This window comes from Miniopterus natalensis, chromosome 7 (assembly GCF_054644295.1).
Source record: "Miniopterus natalensis isolate mMinNat1 chromosome 7, mMinNat1.hap1, whole genome shotgun sequence".
In the NCBI taxonomy this organism is placed as follows: domain Eukaryota; kingdom Metazoa; phylum Chordata; class Mammalia; order Chiroptera; family Miniopteridae; genus Miniopterus; species Miniopterus natalensis.
Genome location: NC_142087.1, coordinates 34,695,700 through 34,708,626, shown reverse-complemented (window position 1 = coordinate 34,708,626; position 12,927 = coordinate 34,695,700). Strand labels below are relative to the sequence as shown.

The window sequence follows — 12,927 nt, the reverse complement described above, 5'->3', positions numbered from 1 at the left end:
TTCTCCCGGTTGGTCCAGACACCCCAAACGTAAACACTGAGGCATATAACTCGTGAAAATAAATTGTGAGCTAGAGACGTCAACATGCAAACACTTACACTGAGCCATTTTTGCCCTAAAATTTGATGTTTTGCACGGAGTCCTGATTTGACACGGCCGTACCTCACACAAAATCCTTTTTTTAAATCTTCGTGCTTTTGTCTCCTCCTAAAGCATATCAAAGTCTTGCATTCAGAAAATTATCTTCTAACATAGGATAATTCGGTCTTTTCATACCATCATCTCATTGTAAACATGAACAAATATGACAGTCATGAAAACTACATCTGAAACTCAAGAGGTGGTGATTTTAACCCCAAATTAATGTTTCCAGAGGGAGTAACATTGGGGGTCAATGAGCAGTAGGCATCATTACAATGTAATAAAAAAGCATTTGTTTCTCCGGGATGGGCTGTCCCTCCGTAGACCTGTTCACAGGACGTTTTCTTCCAACGTTGTCTGAGCCGAGGGCTCAGTACCCGTCCTCATGAGGCCTGACCACCGCCCCTGGGGCTCACTGAGTTCTGATGGGTCTTCGGCCCCTAGAAATTATTATCTAAACACCATGCTCACTGGCTTTTCTTTAACTCTCTCTTTTTAATTGGTCCCATTCAAGGCATAGCTAAGGCCGTGGCCATGTGCATAATTTTAATGCCCAGCGTCACTGTCAGAAACTCACCCACAGCCTCCGCTGTTAGCATAGTTGTACTTGGCACTTTCCCCTGACTTCTTTTTTTCAGTCACATCTACAGAGGCCACGTTCACAGGATAGTTTCACGAGACAGCGCCAACGGCTCACACCCTGGAGCAGCTGCCGCGACACCCTGCCGACCCCCCGAGACTGACCCCAAAGACCCCGTGGTCCCAGGTGGACACGGGAGACCCTCCGAACCCCATACGCTGGTCAGTCGGCAGCAAAGGTGGCCTGGGCCGGTGACACTGGGCAGAGTCTGAATGTTTTCACTGTGCTGTGACCGTAGCTCATCACATCGCCCCTTTTCCCAAAACTGAAGAACTGAAGCATCCGTGTCTTTATCTAAATAAAGCCGCTTCAAGGTGCGGGTCATAAACCCTCCCGATCTCAGGCACAGGTCCTAGTCCCTTACCCCATAAGGAACCGAACGCGTCTCTGGAATTCTGTTAAACGCTCATTTCTCAAGAGCTATAAAACAATGCAGCATTCTCTTCTCTGGAAATAGAATTTAAAAATAAAATAAAATCTGGGAACCCTTTTCACTAGACCTAGGGATTTCCTAAGCGGATCGAAGTCCATTTAAACCACAAGTGGAATTTAAAGAAGACAGTATGACCTGTTGTTCAGGTGACGGGTGCAGCCTTGCCGAGCCCCCGTGTCTTCTCGTGGCTGGGCCACGCGCACGCAGCCACGACGCGGGGACCCAGCGTCGCTCTTCACACGTGGGTGCAGTTGGTGGAGGGCGGGGTGTCGGCGCGGCTCCTGGTCTCCCTGGCGTCGCTGAGGGGGGACCCGCCCCGCGCGCGGCAGGTGAACACCTGGCGGTAGGCCTTCCGGAAGTTCTCGGACAGGAAGGCGTAGATGATCGGGTTCACCGAGGAGTTGCTGTAGGCCAGGCAGTGCGCCGTGACGCGGAACAGGAAGGAAGCGGGCGTCAGCGGGAAGACCCCGAACTCGGCCCACAGGTGGATGACATGGTGCGGCAGCCAGGAGATCCCGAAGACCACGACCACCACCAGCACCGTCTGCGCCGTCTGCGAGGGATGGGGGGAGGCACGTCAGTCCCGACAGGAAGGAATCCAGCATCGCAGACTCATCCTAAGCTAATCTCACGGCTGTCAGACCTAAAGCGCGACTTAAACCCCCCGCACCTGGACTTCTCATCTGGGCCCCGGGATCCCCTGACGCCAGGTGTTCACAGGTGGCAGGATTAGATGTTACAGCCTCTTACTGCGGGAGGCACAGAGCAAACAGGAGGTCGGCTCAGGTGCATCAGGGGACCGGCTGCTCTCCACCCCTCTTTCCGGGTGCAGGAGACACTGGTCCCCAGGTCACTGAGTCACACCACTTAGAGGTCCTTCTGCCTGCACATGGAAAACATCACCGTCCTTCCTAAGACAGCGAGAGCATCTCCACTTCACAGAACAGATGCCCTCTGGGTGCCCTCTCCGGGCTTCTGTTAGGGAGCGTCTGCCAAGCGGAGCTGAGGCAGGAGGAGACCAGCAGCTCAGCAGCTCAGGATCGGCTCCTAGGGCTCCAGGACCACGGGGAAGTGCAGTGTGTGCCCCGCGTATGGGACGTGGCCCGGGGAACGTCTGTCCCTGCGCCTGTGGGTCATTCAAATGTACCTTTTTATTATTTGTAATCCCTGCTCTTTTCAGAACCATGAACAAGACAGTTTTTCTCGGTCTACCTAGTAGCCTTCAAATGAGCCTGGGTTACAATTTGCAACATAGTATCAGGAAAGAACACTCAGTGGGCACTTACACAGACCGAGTCATTTATCCAAGGCTGTTCCTGGAGTGTTAGCTAGGATGCTCCCCGCTAAGGTCCACAGGCCTCGCTCTGTCCCCGTTTCACAAGCATCTCAGCCCATCAGAGCTGAGGTTCTGTCGGCCCAGCGACAGATAGCGTCCTGCACCCAGCCCTGCACCCGGCCCTGCACCCGGCCCTGCACCCGGCCCTGCAGTTCCCAGGGGACTCCAGGTCAGCCCAGCGATGTCAACTCTGACAAAGGCTTCCGTGTGCGCCGCTGGACACAGCACGTGCTTTTCTCCTCCTGACTCCCTTGCGCAGAGGCTCCTAGGCCTCCAGGCCCAGGGACTGAGAAGCTGGGGGGCCGGTGCAGGGAAGAAGCCCCCACAGGTGGGCAGAACACCATCCTCCACGCACTGCTGCTTCCCACACGGGCTGGACACTGAAGATCCGGTCAGAACACTGCTGTGCAAACCCCAAAGCTGGGGCGGAGGAAGAAGGGGTGCTGGTCCCACCCAGGGCACAGCTCCCGCAGATGTCAGGCACCCGAGCCTCGTCCCCAGGGCTCCGCTCAGGAAGTTTCTAAACGGCTCAGGTGTTTGAAGAGCCACTGATAAAACCACAGCAAAAGCACGTTGTCTTGCCCACTTCGAGTTAAAGACGAGGGGGTTTCTTCAATGTTCACCACCCCAATTCTACCCCCCCCATTCTCCTGATTCTCCCCGGAAAGACTTGGAAAAGTGGCCTCCCCCCTCCCCTGCTGAAACGCCAGGATGTGGGGAAGGAACACCTCTCTGTGAGAAGGCGGAGAGTCTCTTAAAATTTCTTATGGGACTTTCCTCATTTCTGGCAGGAGCACCGGCCTCCCTCAGAGCCGGAGTCCAGCCCCGGCCCCAGCCCTGAGCTCAGTGTCCACGTGGAGCCGCTGCAGGCGCCCCGAGCCCAGCGCCGACCCCACCCGCGCCCGGGCCTCGCTAGCCTGGCTGCTTTTTGCTCCTCAGGCTGAAAGCGTCTGAAAAACACTCATCGCGCGTCTTCCCGGGAGACGCTCTTTCCCGAGCCATCCTGGGCATCTGTCTTTCTCTTCAAAGAATGTTGCTCAGAATGTGTCTAAGGGAACTCGGCTGGGCAGAAAAAGTGGCTGAAAGGTGAGGAGGATGAAGAACTCGCCGTCTCTGTGTCGGTCACGGCCGAGGGCCTGCTGAGGACCCCAGGCCCGGCTGACGGGGGCCCTGCTCAGGTGCCTCCCCGGGGTGGCCCGTGACCGCCCCATGTGACACGTGTCCCTTTCTGCAGCCTCACAAAGACCGTCCCAGAGCTTGTTTAGGATCCGATCGGTCTGGGAGGAAGCGCTCCCCTCTGTCTGCGCCTGAGCGAAGCCTTGGCTCCATCGCGGGCTCAGCGCGGTTACTTCTGCAGTGATTGCACCTTCCTTCCGTTCCTTCCCCCGACCGCCGGGGGTCCCTGTGTGGATGGATCAGCACAGAGGTGCGGACCCGGGACAGGTGAGGCCGGGGTGAGTGAGTGGTCGCCCAGCACTGACCGAGAGGGCGCCCAGCAGCGAGGCTTCCTGTGTGGAGGCCCCGGGCAGGAGCCCATCTGCTCTCCCCTTCGGGGACCTCCCGTGGAGCCGGGCCGTCTATCAGGCCTCCCTCTCCGCTCCGCTCGCCCTTCCTACTCCCTTTCTGACCCTCCGGGCACCTCTCCACTGTCTCTTCCTTAGACACGACACACACACGCACACGCCCACGCCCACGCACGCACTCACCACGCTTTATTTGTTCTATGACAACAAGGAGGCAATTAAATCTATCAAAAGACATCTGACATCTGTTCAGTGGCTATTAAGGGTCAGAGGCTGTGAGGGATGGAAGAGGAGCTCTGCCTCCTGCCTCCAAATGCGGAAACCCTCCCCCGGGGAAGAATTACAGGTATATACACACAATACACACACATACACAATACACACACATACATAATAACACATATACAATATACACGTGTCCATTGCACACACGAAAACCACAGCACTGAAGGCAGCAGCTGTTGGACTGGTCACTAATCCTCAGGCCTGTTCACTGTGCCGTGAGACAGAGGCTCCCCTGTCATCCCCGGGAAGGCCGCCTTTCCTTCTCGCCGCTGTGCTCCTCTCCGGGACCTTCACAATTTCCCTCCAACACTTTTCACATATACGAAGTACAGCGGCCCCTGCGCCCAGCAAGACCCAGCTAATGTTAAAGACTCGCTGGCTTTCCTTCCTGCCGCTGATCACAACGCCTCGCGCATCAACGACCGACTGTATCAGGAGAAGTTCAGCTCCCCGCCCGGTGCCCCCCTCCCGGCACCCGGCGGGCGGACGAGGCTCATTCCTGCCCCTCTGCAGGGGCAGAGCCCATGGCCACGCTCCTGTGCAGGGTGGGAGCTCCACACATAACCATCCGGGGCAAAGTACAACAATCCTGCATTGTTTTTAGTGCATCGTTTCCTTGGAGATGAGCACGGCTCAGAGGAAACACAGAGAGAGATAAAAACCGGAGTATGTGCAGCACAGTAAGGCCTCACTGGACGCAGGCAGGCGGGAGACACCTGCTTCCATGCCACCCGCACGTCCACACGGCTGTGCAGATGGTGCAGGTGCCGGGAGGAGCCTGTATGACTGACAGGTGCCCGGACTCACGGACAGACACTGGGAGAGGCGCTGAGACAGTCCTGCCGTCCATGCTGTGCCTTCGCCATGAACTGCTGCTCCTAGAAACCGGTTGTGTTTCAGATGCTGGCTGGCGGCTCTGACCGGCTGCCCGGCCTCTCTACCCACTGCCTCTGGGAACAGGTGTGTTTTCACCACGTCATCGCTTATCAACACGAAGCGTCAGGACGAGCTGTACTTTACTTAAGTAGGATTCTTAAAAATAAATACGATTACTACATAGTTTCTGCCAATTACGCGTCATTCATCACAATAAATATTTAGGAGGAAAAACAAGCTATTTTAGGATGTTATGTATGTCTAATATTTGTGGGTAAAAATGCCTGGTTATAATATCCTCTCCCCTAAACACACTGTCTAGTAATCTCATCCTACTTTCTAAAATCAGAAATTATAACTAATATCTGCATAAGAGTTACGTTAACCCTGATTCGTACAATAGCTTTTTCCTCAAAACGTGAAATGTCATGAATAGCAGGATGTTAGGCCCGTTGATAGTACTCAGAAGCTTGTTTCAACAGGGTTCACCTGATGGGAGAGAACTGAAAATGGGGAGAATCCCCCCAGGGCCTCCCCCCAGCCTTAGGTCCCCCCTAGCTCCGGGGCCAACACGGGCACAAGCCTGGGAGGAACAGGGAGCAACAGTGTATCTGCTCCTGGCTTGAGGGACAGATTGTAGCAACGTTCTCTCCCAGGACAGGCAGGCGAGGCCTCTGGGATCACACGGGAGGGGGAAGACACAAGAGAGTGACCGCAGTCCATGCAAATGACAGATGTGGCAGCTCTACGACCCTCGGTCCCAGTCACCCCGGAGCACAGCTCCCACGAGGCTCAGAACCTGAGAATCACAGTCTCCTCGCCTCCCCAAACCTCCACACACTCACGGCAGGAAACGGTTACCTGCGCGGCCCCCCAGAGCTGGCCTTCCAACACCCTGCCCCCGGAACTGAAGTGCCACCGGCACTGGGCAGATGCAGGATAATTAGAAATAAAAACAAACCAAGCCGTGAACAGCGACACAGACAATAGACTTATGAACATTACCTTCTTCTTTGACGCCTCGGACTTCTTCGACACGTTCTTCAGCTTTTTGTGCAAGTGGTTAAGGACCTGAAAAACAGGCGAACGAAATCGGTTTGCCTCGCGTCCCATAATTCACTGTCTCCACTGCACCGGCAATTGTTGGCATTCCGAAAAGGCAACACCGCTACTTACAAAATCATTCTGATTCAAAGACACATACGTAAGGACGATGACGGGGAACTGCCCACCGCGCCCGTCTCCAGGTGCAGGGTGCGGTCAGAGCACCTGTGTGCAGGGCGTCCTGTGCCAGGCGCTCTAGGGTTTTGTCCAGAAAGGGCCGCACCACGACCCATGCCTTCCACCGGGATTTCCCCCGAGATTCTGCATTTTAACCATCGCCAGGCCCTATAGTTGTCAGACTCCATGTTAAACCCAAGCTAAGCACAGAAGCTAGAGGCCGCCTTCAGGTGCAGCCTCCCGGGGGAAGGAGGCGAGAGGCAAATAAAGATGTCATCAGGAGTTCTCACTCGGCCCACATGGGCTTCCACGTGTCCCTGCGGTTTTCCCTGCCCTACAAGTCTCCTTAAAGCGATCACCCATCGGGCCTCCTTGCATTCATTCCTCATTCAAACGGTAACCACTGTGCTGAGCTGTGAGATAACCTACACTTGGGGACTCCAGCCTCACCCACAGTTCCCAGGCCGTCAGCAGGCCTGACAACTAACGCTCTGCTGGGGGTCTCCTTGAGAGGCATGGGCTCCCCCACAGAGAAATGGTCTTTGTCTTCTCTTGCCAGGTGACAGTCAGGAGAAACAATGTGAAACGTTTGTGCTACATAGTGTCGGAGTTTCCAGCAGGCCCCAGGCTGTTGTATGGATACCAGACGGGTACATGAGCTCATCCTCACATCCCATCTGCGTGGAAATCTAAGGAAAACTTGCCTCTGGATGACTAAGGGTTTAGATTGTCCATCAGCTGCTGAGTGAGTCTCTCCACGAATCAACCACGTTCCAGCCGCGTCTTCGTTTCCCTCTGGCACTGTGGCATGGAAGCAATTTCATCGGATTGCACACTTGCGAAAGCCCGTGCCCTGCGCTGGATGCACACTTCTGAGTGGTCAGTCACACTTAATGGAGAACCTCGGGACTCATCCACCAACCTTGGGAGCCCTGTGCCGGTGAAGCAGCCGTCACTGGGTGTGAGGTTCTGGCTCCAGAGCCCCAGCTCTGCTAAAACACTTCTCTTTTCCTACAGCGGCTGAGCGTCTATGAGACAAGGCTTCCACCTGCTGGAGTAGCGTTGGGATCACCCTCGGCGCTGGCACTGGGTTAGGCTGCTGCTCCGCCAACGGGAATCGTGGTGACAAAGATTGGATGGAAGCAAAGATCAACCAGGAGCTTTTACGGAAGCAAATGAGAAAGTCTTTCAAAGGGGAAGGTAAGGGCTAGAAGCAGGATGCTGCCTGGAGAGGACAGACCTGGCCAGGGTCCTTGGTGGCAGCCTCCCCGGCAGGAGACCACAGGGGGACACTGGTCCCTGAGGACAAGGGACATGAGGAGAGAGCAAAGGAGAGTCAGCAAAACAAAATCAGGGAGGGACACCTGGAGAGGAGTCAGAACAGAAAAGTGACCCGGCCAGTGTGGCTCAGCGGTTGAGCGTCACGGTTGGATTCCCAGGCGGCAGAGCATTAGGAAGCAGATAACATTTTACTTTTCTGTGTTTTGTGTGTGTGAATGTGTTTCTCTCCCTCTCTTCCTCCCTCTGAGATCAATAAAAACATATTTTTTAAAAAACACATTCACACACACAAAACACAGAAAAGTCAAATGTTATCTGCTTCCTAATGCTGCTCGGGGGTCTAGTCATTCCTCCAGCAGACTGTGGGATCACAGCTCAGTAACTTCAAAGCACCGGACGAGTGTGTCGAGTGGTCAGTGGAGAAAATGCCCGAGTGCCAGCTCTGCCCCGCTTCCGTGCTCCGCGGCCCACCCTACGTGCACATGTGAATGCTACGATGCGTCGCCGGGAAGGTTTGTCACAGAAAGAGAGAATGTAGGTATGAGGATGGGTCATGAATACCTTTCTTCAGAAGGAGCTGGTGATGTCCTGGTGGCCTCTCCCCACTGCTCTGTGCACCTAGAAGTGTGTGTAGGACGCACACACTCACACCTGAGCCGAGGTCATCAGGAGCTTCAGACACACCTGGGGATGTGGGGGAACTTGGCGGGGTGGGCACATCAAGAGTAATGGGCATCCTGAACTTAACATTCAGGGAGCAAAACCCTTACCCGGAGAGCTTGCACTTGATGGTTGAACTAAAGAAAAGCAACTTGAAATTACGTATTACCGCCATCTGTTCGAGCCATGAAACAAATTTGCCTAATTACATTGAATTCAAATGATAACTCGAGTTATGCTTAAAAGCAAACTATTTCCATATTAAAAAATATCTCCATGATCTTGTATTTATTGAGTTTTAAAAAACCATCTTCAAGCTTTGCTCTATGATAGAAACGTAGCCTAATTAATTCCTAAAAGTTTACCTTGTCATTTCCATTAAGTTAATCTAAACACATCTGGGAAATGAAGAGATTGTGCCTCAGTTCTAAACTATGTAATTACGAATTAAGAGAAAAATATGTGAAGAACCCCTCTGGTCCCAAGCGTCATGTCCCCAAGGTCCTCACCAACTGCCCCTCCCTGCGAGGACAGGGAACCCCTGCATGGGAACCTCCCTGAACCATTTGCCAGCTTCCCGATCTGGGTCGGTTGCTTCATTCCTCAAAACCCCTTTCCCTTGTCAATAAAACAGGGACGGCAGCTCAGCGTGGGGATTAAACGACCCAGGGCAGCCGTCAGAGGCTGTGCCCGCAGAGGGGGGCTGTGCTCCCCAGCAGCAGAAGACAGGGTGAGGACGCCAGCCCTTTACCCAAGAGCTGAGCCAGCGCGCTCCTGGGGTCCCCGTTCCTCCCAGGCGGATACTATCCAAATAATATCCAATCCAGATCTTATCCAAACTGTTACCATTCAGAACACACAGCTCTGCCCGGGGGGCCTGGGGGAGGGGAAAGCAAAGCCCCGGAGGCTCACGTTAAACATTGTTGCTGGGAAAATACTTTCTGAATGAGGGGAATTATCCTTGTCCCTCCTCCGGTCATTCATGGCCCTGGAGGCCGAGCCCTACCAGAGCTAGGAGGCGCCCAGGGGGATGGAGAGAAGGCGGTGGCATTTCGGGGTGACTTCCTGGTGGTGATGGCAACTCCCAGGCAGTGTGGTGGGGACACTGGGCTTCACCCCACGGATCCCGATCACACGAGTGTGAGGCATGTGCCCTTCTTTACTCAAACATAAACAAGGTGTGTGAAATGGTTAAGGCTCTTGATCAGTATGAAATTGTCAAAACTGTGTCTTATTGATGAAGGGAAGGTGAGTCTGCTGAGCTTGGGGCGCTGCTTGGAGAGGGAAGAGCAGGGTGGGAGAGCAGGAGCGTCCGGGGCTGGACCATGTCCTCTCCCCAGTGAGGGTCCCACCTGCCACAGGAGTCACATCATTTAACAACCTTCCTGAACAGAACCAAAAGCCCACCCATCCAAAGTCCTCTGGAGACTCCGGCCAGGACTCTGGGGAAAATCGCTTTACCACTGGGTTTATAAAGCTGAGCGTCTGTGTGAAATGAAATGTGAAGCTGTCACCTGGGGCAGTGGCTTCAGGGGGGCCAGGTCCCCTCCGAGCCTCCCCTAGGCCCCCTGGGAAAGGGCCTCACCGGAGTCACCTCCTCAAGTCCCAACTGAGCGCTGGGCAGGGGGCAAGGGGACCCGCCACCCTGGCAACAGGCGGGAGCCAAGTGACCAGCGCTCCCTGGGACTCTGCGGTCGCGCCCCGCAGGCATCCGGGTGGAGCTGCTGAGGCTGAGCGGGTTCCCTCTACCCGAAGCCGGGACTGAGCCCCGCCTGCCCCCTAGACAACCTGGGGTTGGGGAGGCGGGGACCCGAGGGTAGGCGGGACTCTGGGAAGTGAACCGCAAACTTCCCCGGCGCCCCCCAAACTCCAGGTAACTTTCTCCACAACATCAAACCGCCAGACGCGGCGCGGAGACAGGGACCTGGGCACACCCGCGGGCGCCGCTGCCAGCTCGGAAAGGGGCGCGGGGGGCGGGGGGGCGCGCGGAGAAGCCCGGGGCCCCCTCGCCGCCCTCGGGCCCGCGCCCACCTTGGCGTAGCAGAAGCAGATGAGCAGCAGCGGCAGCAGGTAGCCAAAGACGAAGGTGCACACCACGTAGGCCTTCTTGTGGCGCTGGTCGGGCCACTGCTCCCAGCAGAAGGTCTGGTTGCCCGGGTCGCGGTGGAAGAGGCGCCGGTGGTAGGCCACGGGCGAGGCCATGGCGATGGACAGCGCCCAGATGCAGCCCACGCCCAGCAGCGCGTTGCGGGACACCCGCAGGGCGGAGGAGCGCCGCGAGTGCACTATGGCCACGTAGCGGTCCACCGACATCGCGGCCAGCGTGAAGATGCTGACCAGCATGGACACGGTGAGGAAGTAGTGGACGAACTTGCAGATGAAGGCGCCCAGCACCCAGGTGGGCAGCGCGTACACCGTGGCCTGGAAGGGAATGCAGAAGAGCAGGTAGGCCAGGTCGGCGATGCTCAGGTTGAGGATGAACAGGTTGGTGGTGCTGCGCGGCTTGCCCGGCTTGCTGCGCGCCAGCACCGTGATCACCAGGCTGTTGCCCAGCACGCCCAGGGCGAAGATGAGCCCGAACGCCAGCAGCGTGAGGAAGTTCTCCAGGCCCATGCCCAGGAGCGGCGGCGGGTCCGGGGCGGGGGGCTCGGGGCCGCTGGCGTTGCCCTCGCTGAGGTTCCCGGCCACCAGCTCCATGGCCGGCGGGGGCCCGCCCGGGGCGCGCGGGCGAGGGCTGCCCGGGGGCCGAGGGCGCCGAGGGGCGCCGGGGGCGCAGACCCGAGCTCAGAGCGCGAGCGTCCGAGCCTGAGCCTCCCCGGGCTCCACGCGCCCGCGGGGGCTGCGCCTAGTGGACCGGTCTCTGGGCGGGTCCGCCTGAGAGCCGGCGCTTCCAGGGCGGAGGCGGCGGTCCCGAGGGCGCAGGGGACCCCCGCCCGGACGCCAGGGCCCGCTGCGCAGCCTCCGAGCGGCGGGACGGGGACCCGCGGTGCGGCCCCGGAGGCGGGGAGCCCTCTCTGCGCTTCACCTGCGGCGCATCCCTCGCTCCCGCAGAGGCTCCGCGCCGCACCTGTTGCTCGGAGCCGCTCCCTTCCCGAGCGCACCGGGTCTGCCGAGAGCACGGGTCTCCCCGCGGTTCGTGCAGAGCGTTTCACGCGACTCCAAACCGTCCCCTCTCCCAGGTGTTGCGGAGGCTGCAGAGCGAGGGCTCCCGGTGCTCTCCCGGCGGCTGGCGGGGGTGCTCTCCTCTCTCCGCCGCGACTGAGACGTAGCGAGGACGCGGCCCCGCTGAAATCCGCGCCCCTGGTGCCTCCCCTGTCCCCGGAAGTTGCCGCGCGCGGAGACTGGACCAATCCTAATGGATGGGTCGCCGCCCACCTCCTGGCTGGAGACAGCCGCTCCCTCCGCGAGGCGCGAACCCGCCTGGATCCGGCGACAGCGGCGGCTCCGGAGGCGGCTGCGGCACAGGCGGGCGGCGGGCACCGGGCGCGGGGCGCGGGCCTCCCCCGGGCAGCGCCCTCCGCTCTCGGGGTGGAGAGGCCCCAGGGAGGCGCGCCCCGCCCCGCCCCCGCGGTCAGCCCCAGGGCGTGAGCGCCGGGCACCGCGCCCCGAGTCCCCGCTCCGCGCCCTCGCCCTGCCCGCCGCGAGGGAGCAAGAGCCGGAGGGAAGAGTGAGGGTCCCTGAGTTTCCCCCAACTTCACAAGCGAGGTGAAGGGGGCGCGCGCACAGCGTCGGGCGCATCGGCCTCGCCTCACGTTGCCCGTCCAGTGGCAGAGCCCGAAGCACCGACGTGAAACGTTTGCAAAGGGAAAGAGCGCGTTTGACATCCGTGGGGCCGGCGAGAGACTGCGCTGACCCACAGCGCGGCGGGGCCGTCCCTCTCGCCTGCAGCCCTCGGGGCCCAGCCCGCAGCCCACCCGCGGTCACGCGTGTCTCGCGTCCACTTTCAACCCCCCAGCGTGTTTCCTGCTGTCTCTGCACGTGCTGAGCGAGTGTCCTTGCCTCGGACAGGGCGGCTGGAGGACAGGTGAGCACGGGCGAGTGGGGGCCCGAGGTGGCGGCGGTGGTGGACGGGGACAGGGGACAGGAGGGCCGCGCCGGGAGGGTGACAGCCCCGAGGGCGCGGGCGTCTCGCCCCGGGAGCCGGGGAAGTAAGTGGCGCCTCATCTCTCTTTCATTTCATCTCACGGGCTCTAGTCTGTCTCGTTTCCAGGAAGGTTTTGATGCAGTTCGTTGAACACCTACTATGGGCCGAGGACTCCACCCGCGTCATTGCTTCATTTTGGGGACCCTGAGAGGGAAGCGACCTACCAAGAAGGGCCGGCGGCCGTGTCTGCACAGGGGCCTCTCAGGCCACCCACGCTCAGGGGCCGGCCTGCCCCGCGCTGCCCGCCCGCTGCCCGCCCACCCCGCGCCAGCGCCCGAGCATCCCTCCCGCAGGATTCCCGGATCCTATTTCAACCAATAGGACCAAGGCTTTCCCTGTCCAATCGGAGCTCTGCGTATCTCCCCGCCAACCAATCAGAGCGGCCTT

General features: G+C 58.4%; 1 protein-coding gene across 1 annotated transcript; it reads right to left on the bottom strand.

The window, feature by feature from the left end:
• Positions 1 to 1,449: 1,449 nt before the first annotated feature.
• Positions 1,450 to 11,093, bottom strand: GALR1 (galanin receptor 1). Its single transcript, XM_016214823.2, has 3 exons — positions 10,428 to 11,093; positions 6,240 to 6,305; positions 1,450 to 1,767 (listed from the first exon to the last, which is right to left on the bottom strand). Exons 1-3 carry the CDS (start codon positions 11,091 to 11,093, stop codon positions 1,450 to 1,452), a joined length of 1,050 nt encoding a protein of 349 aa, XP_016070309.2.
• Positions 11,094 to 12,927: the final 1,834 nt, after the last annotated feature.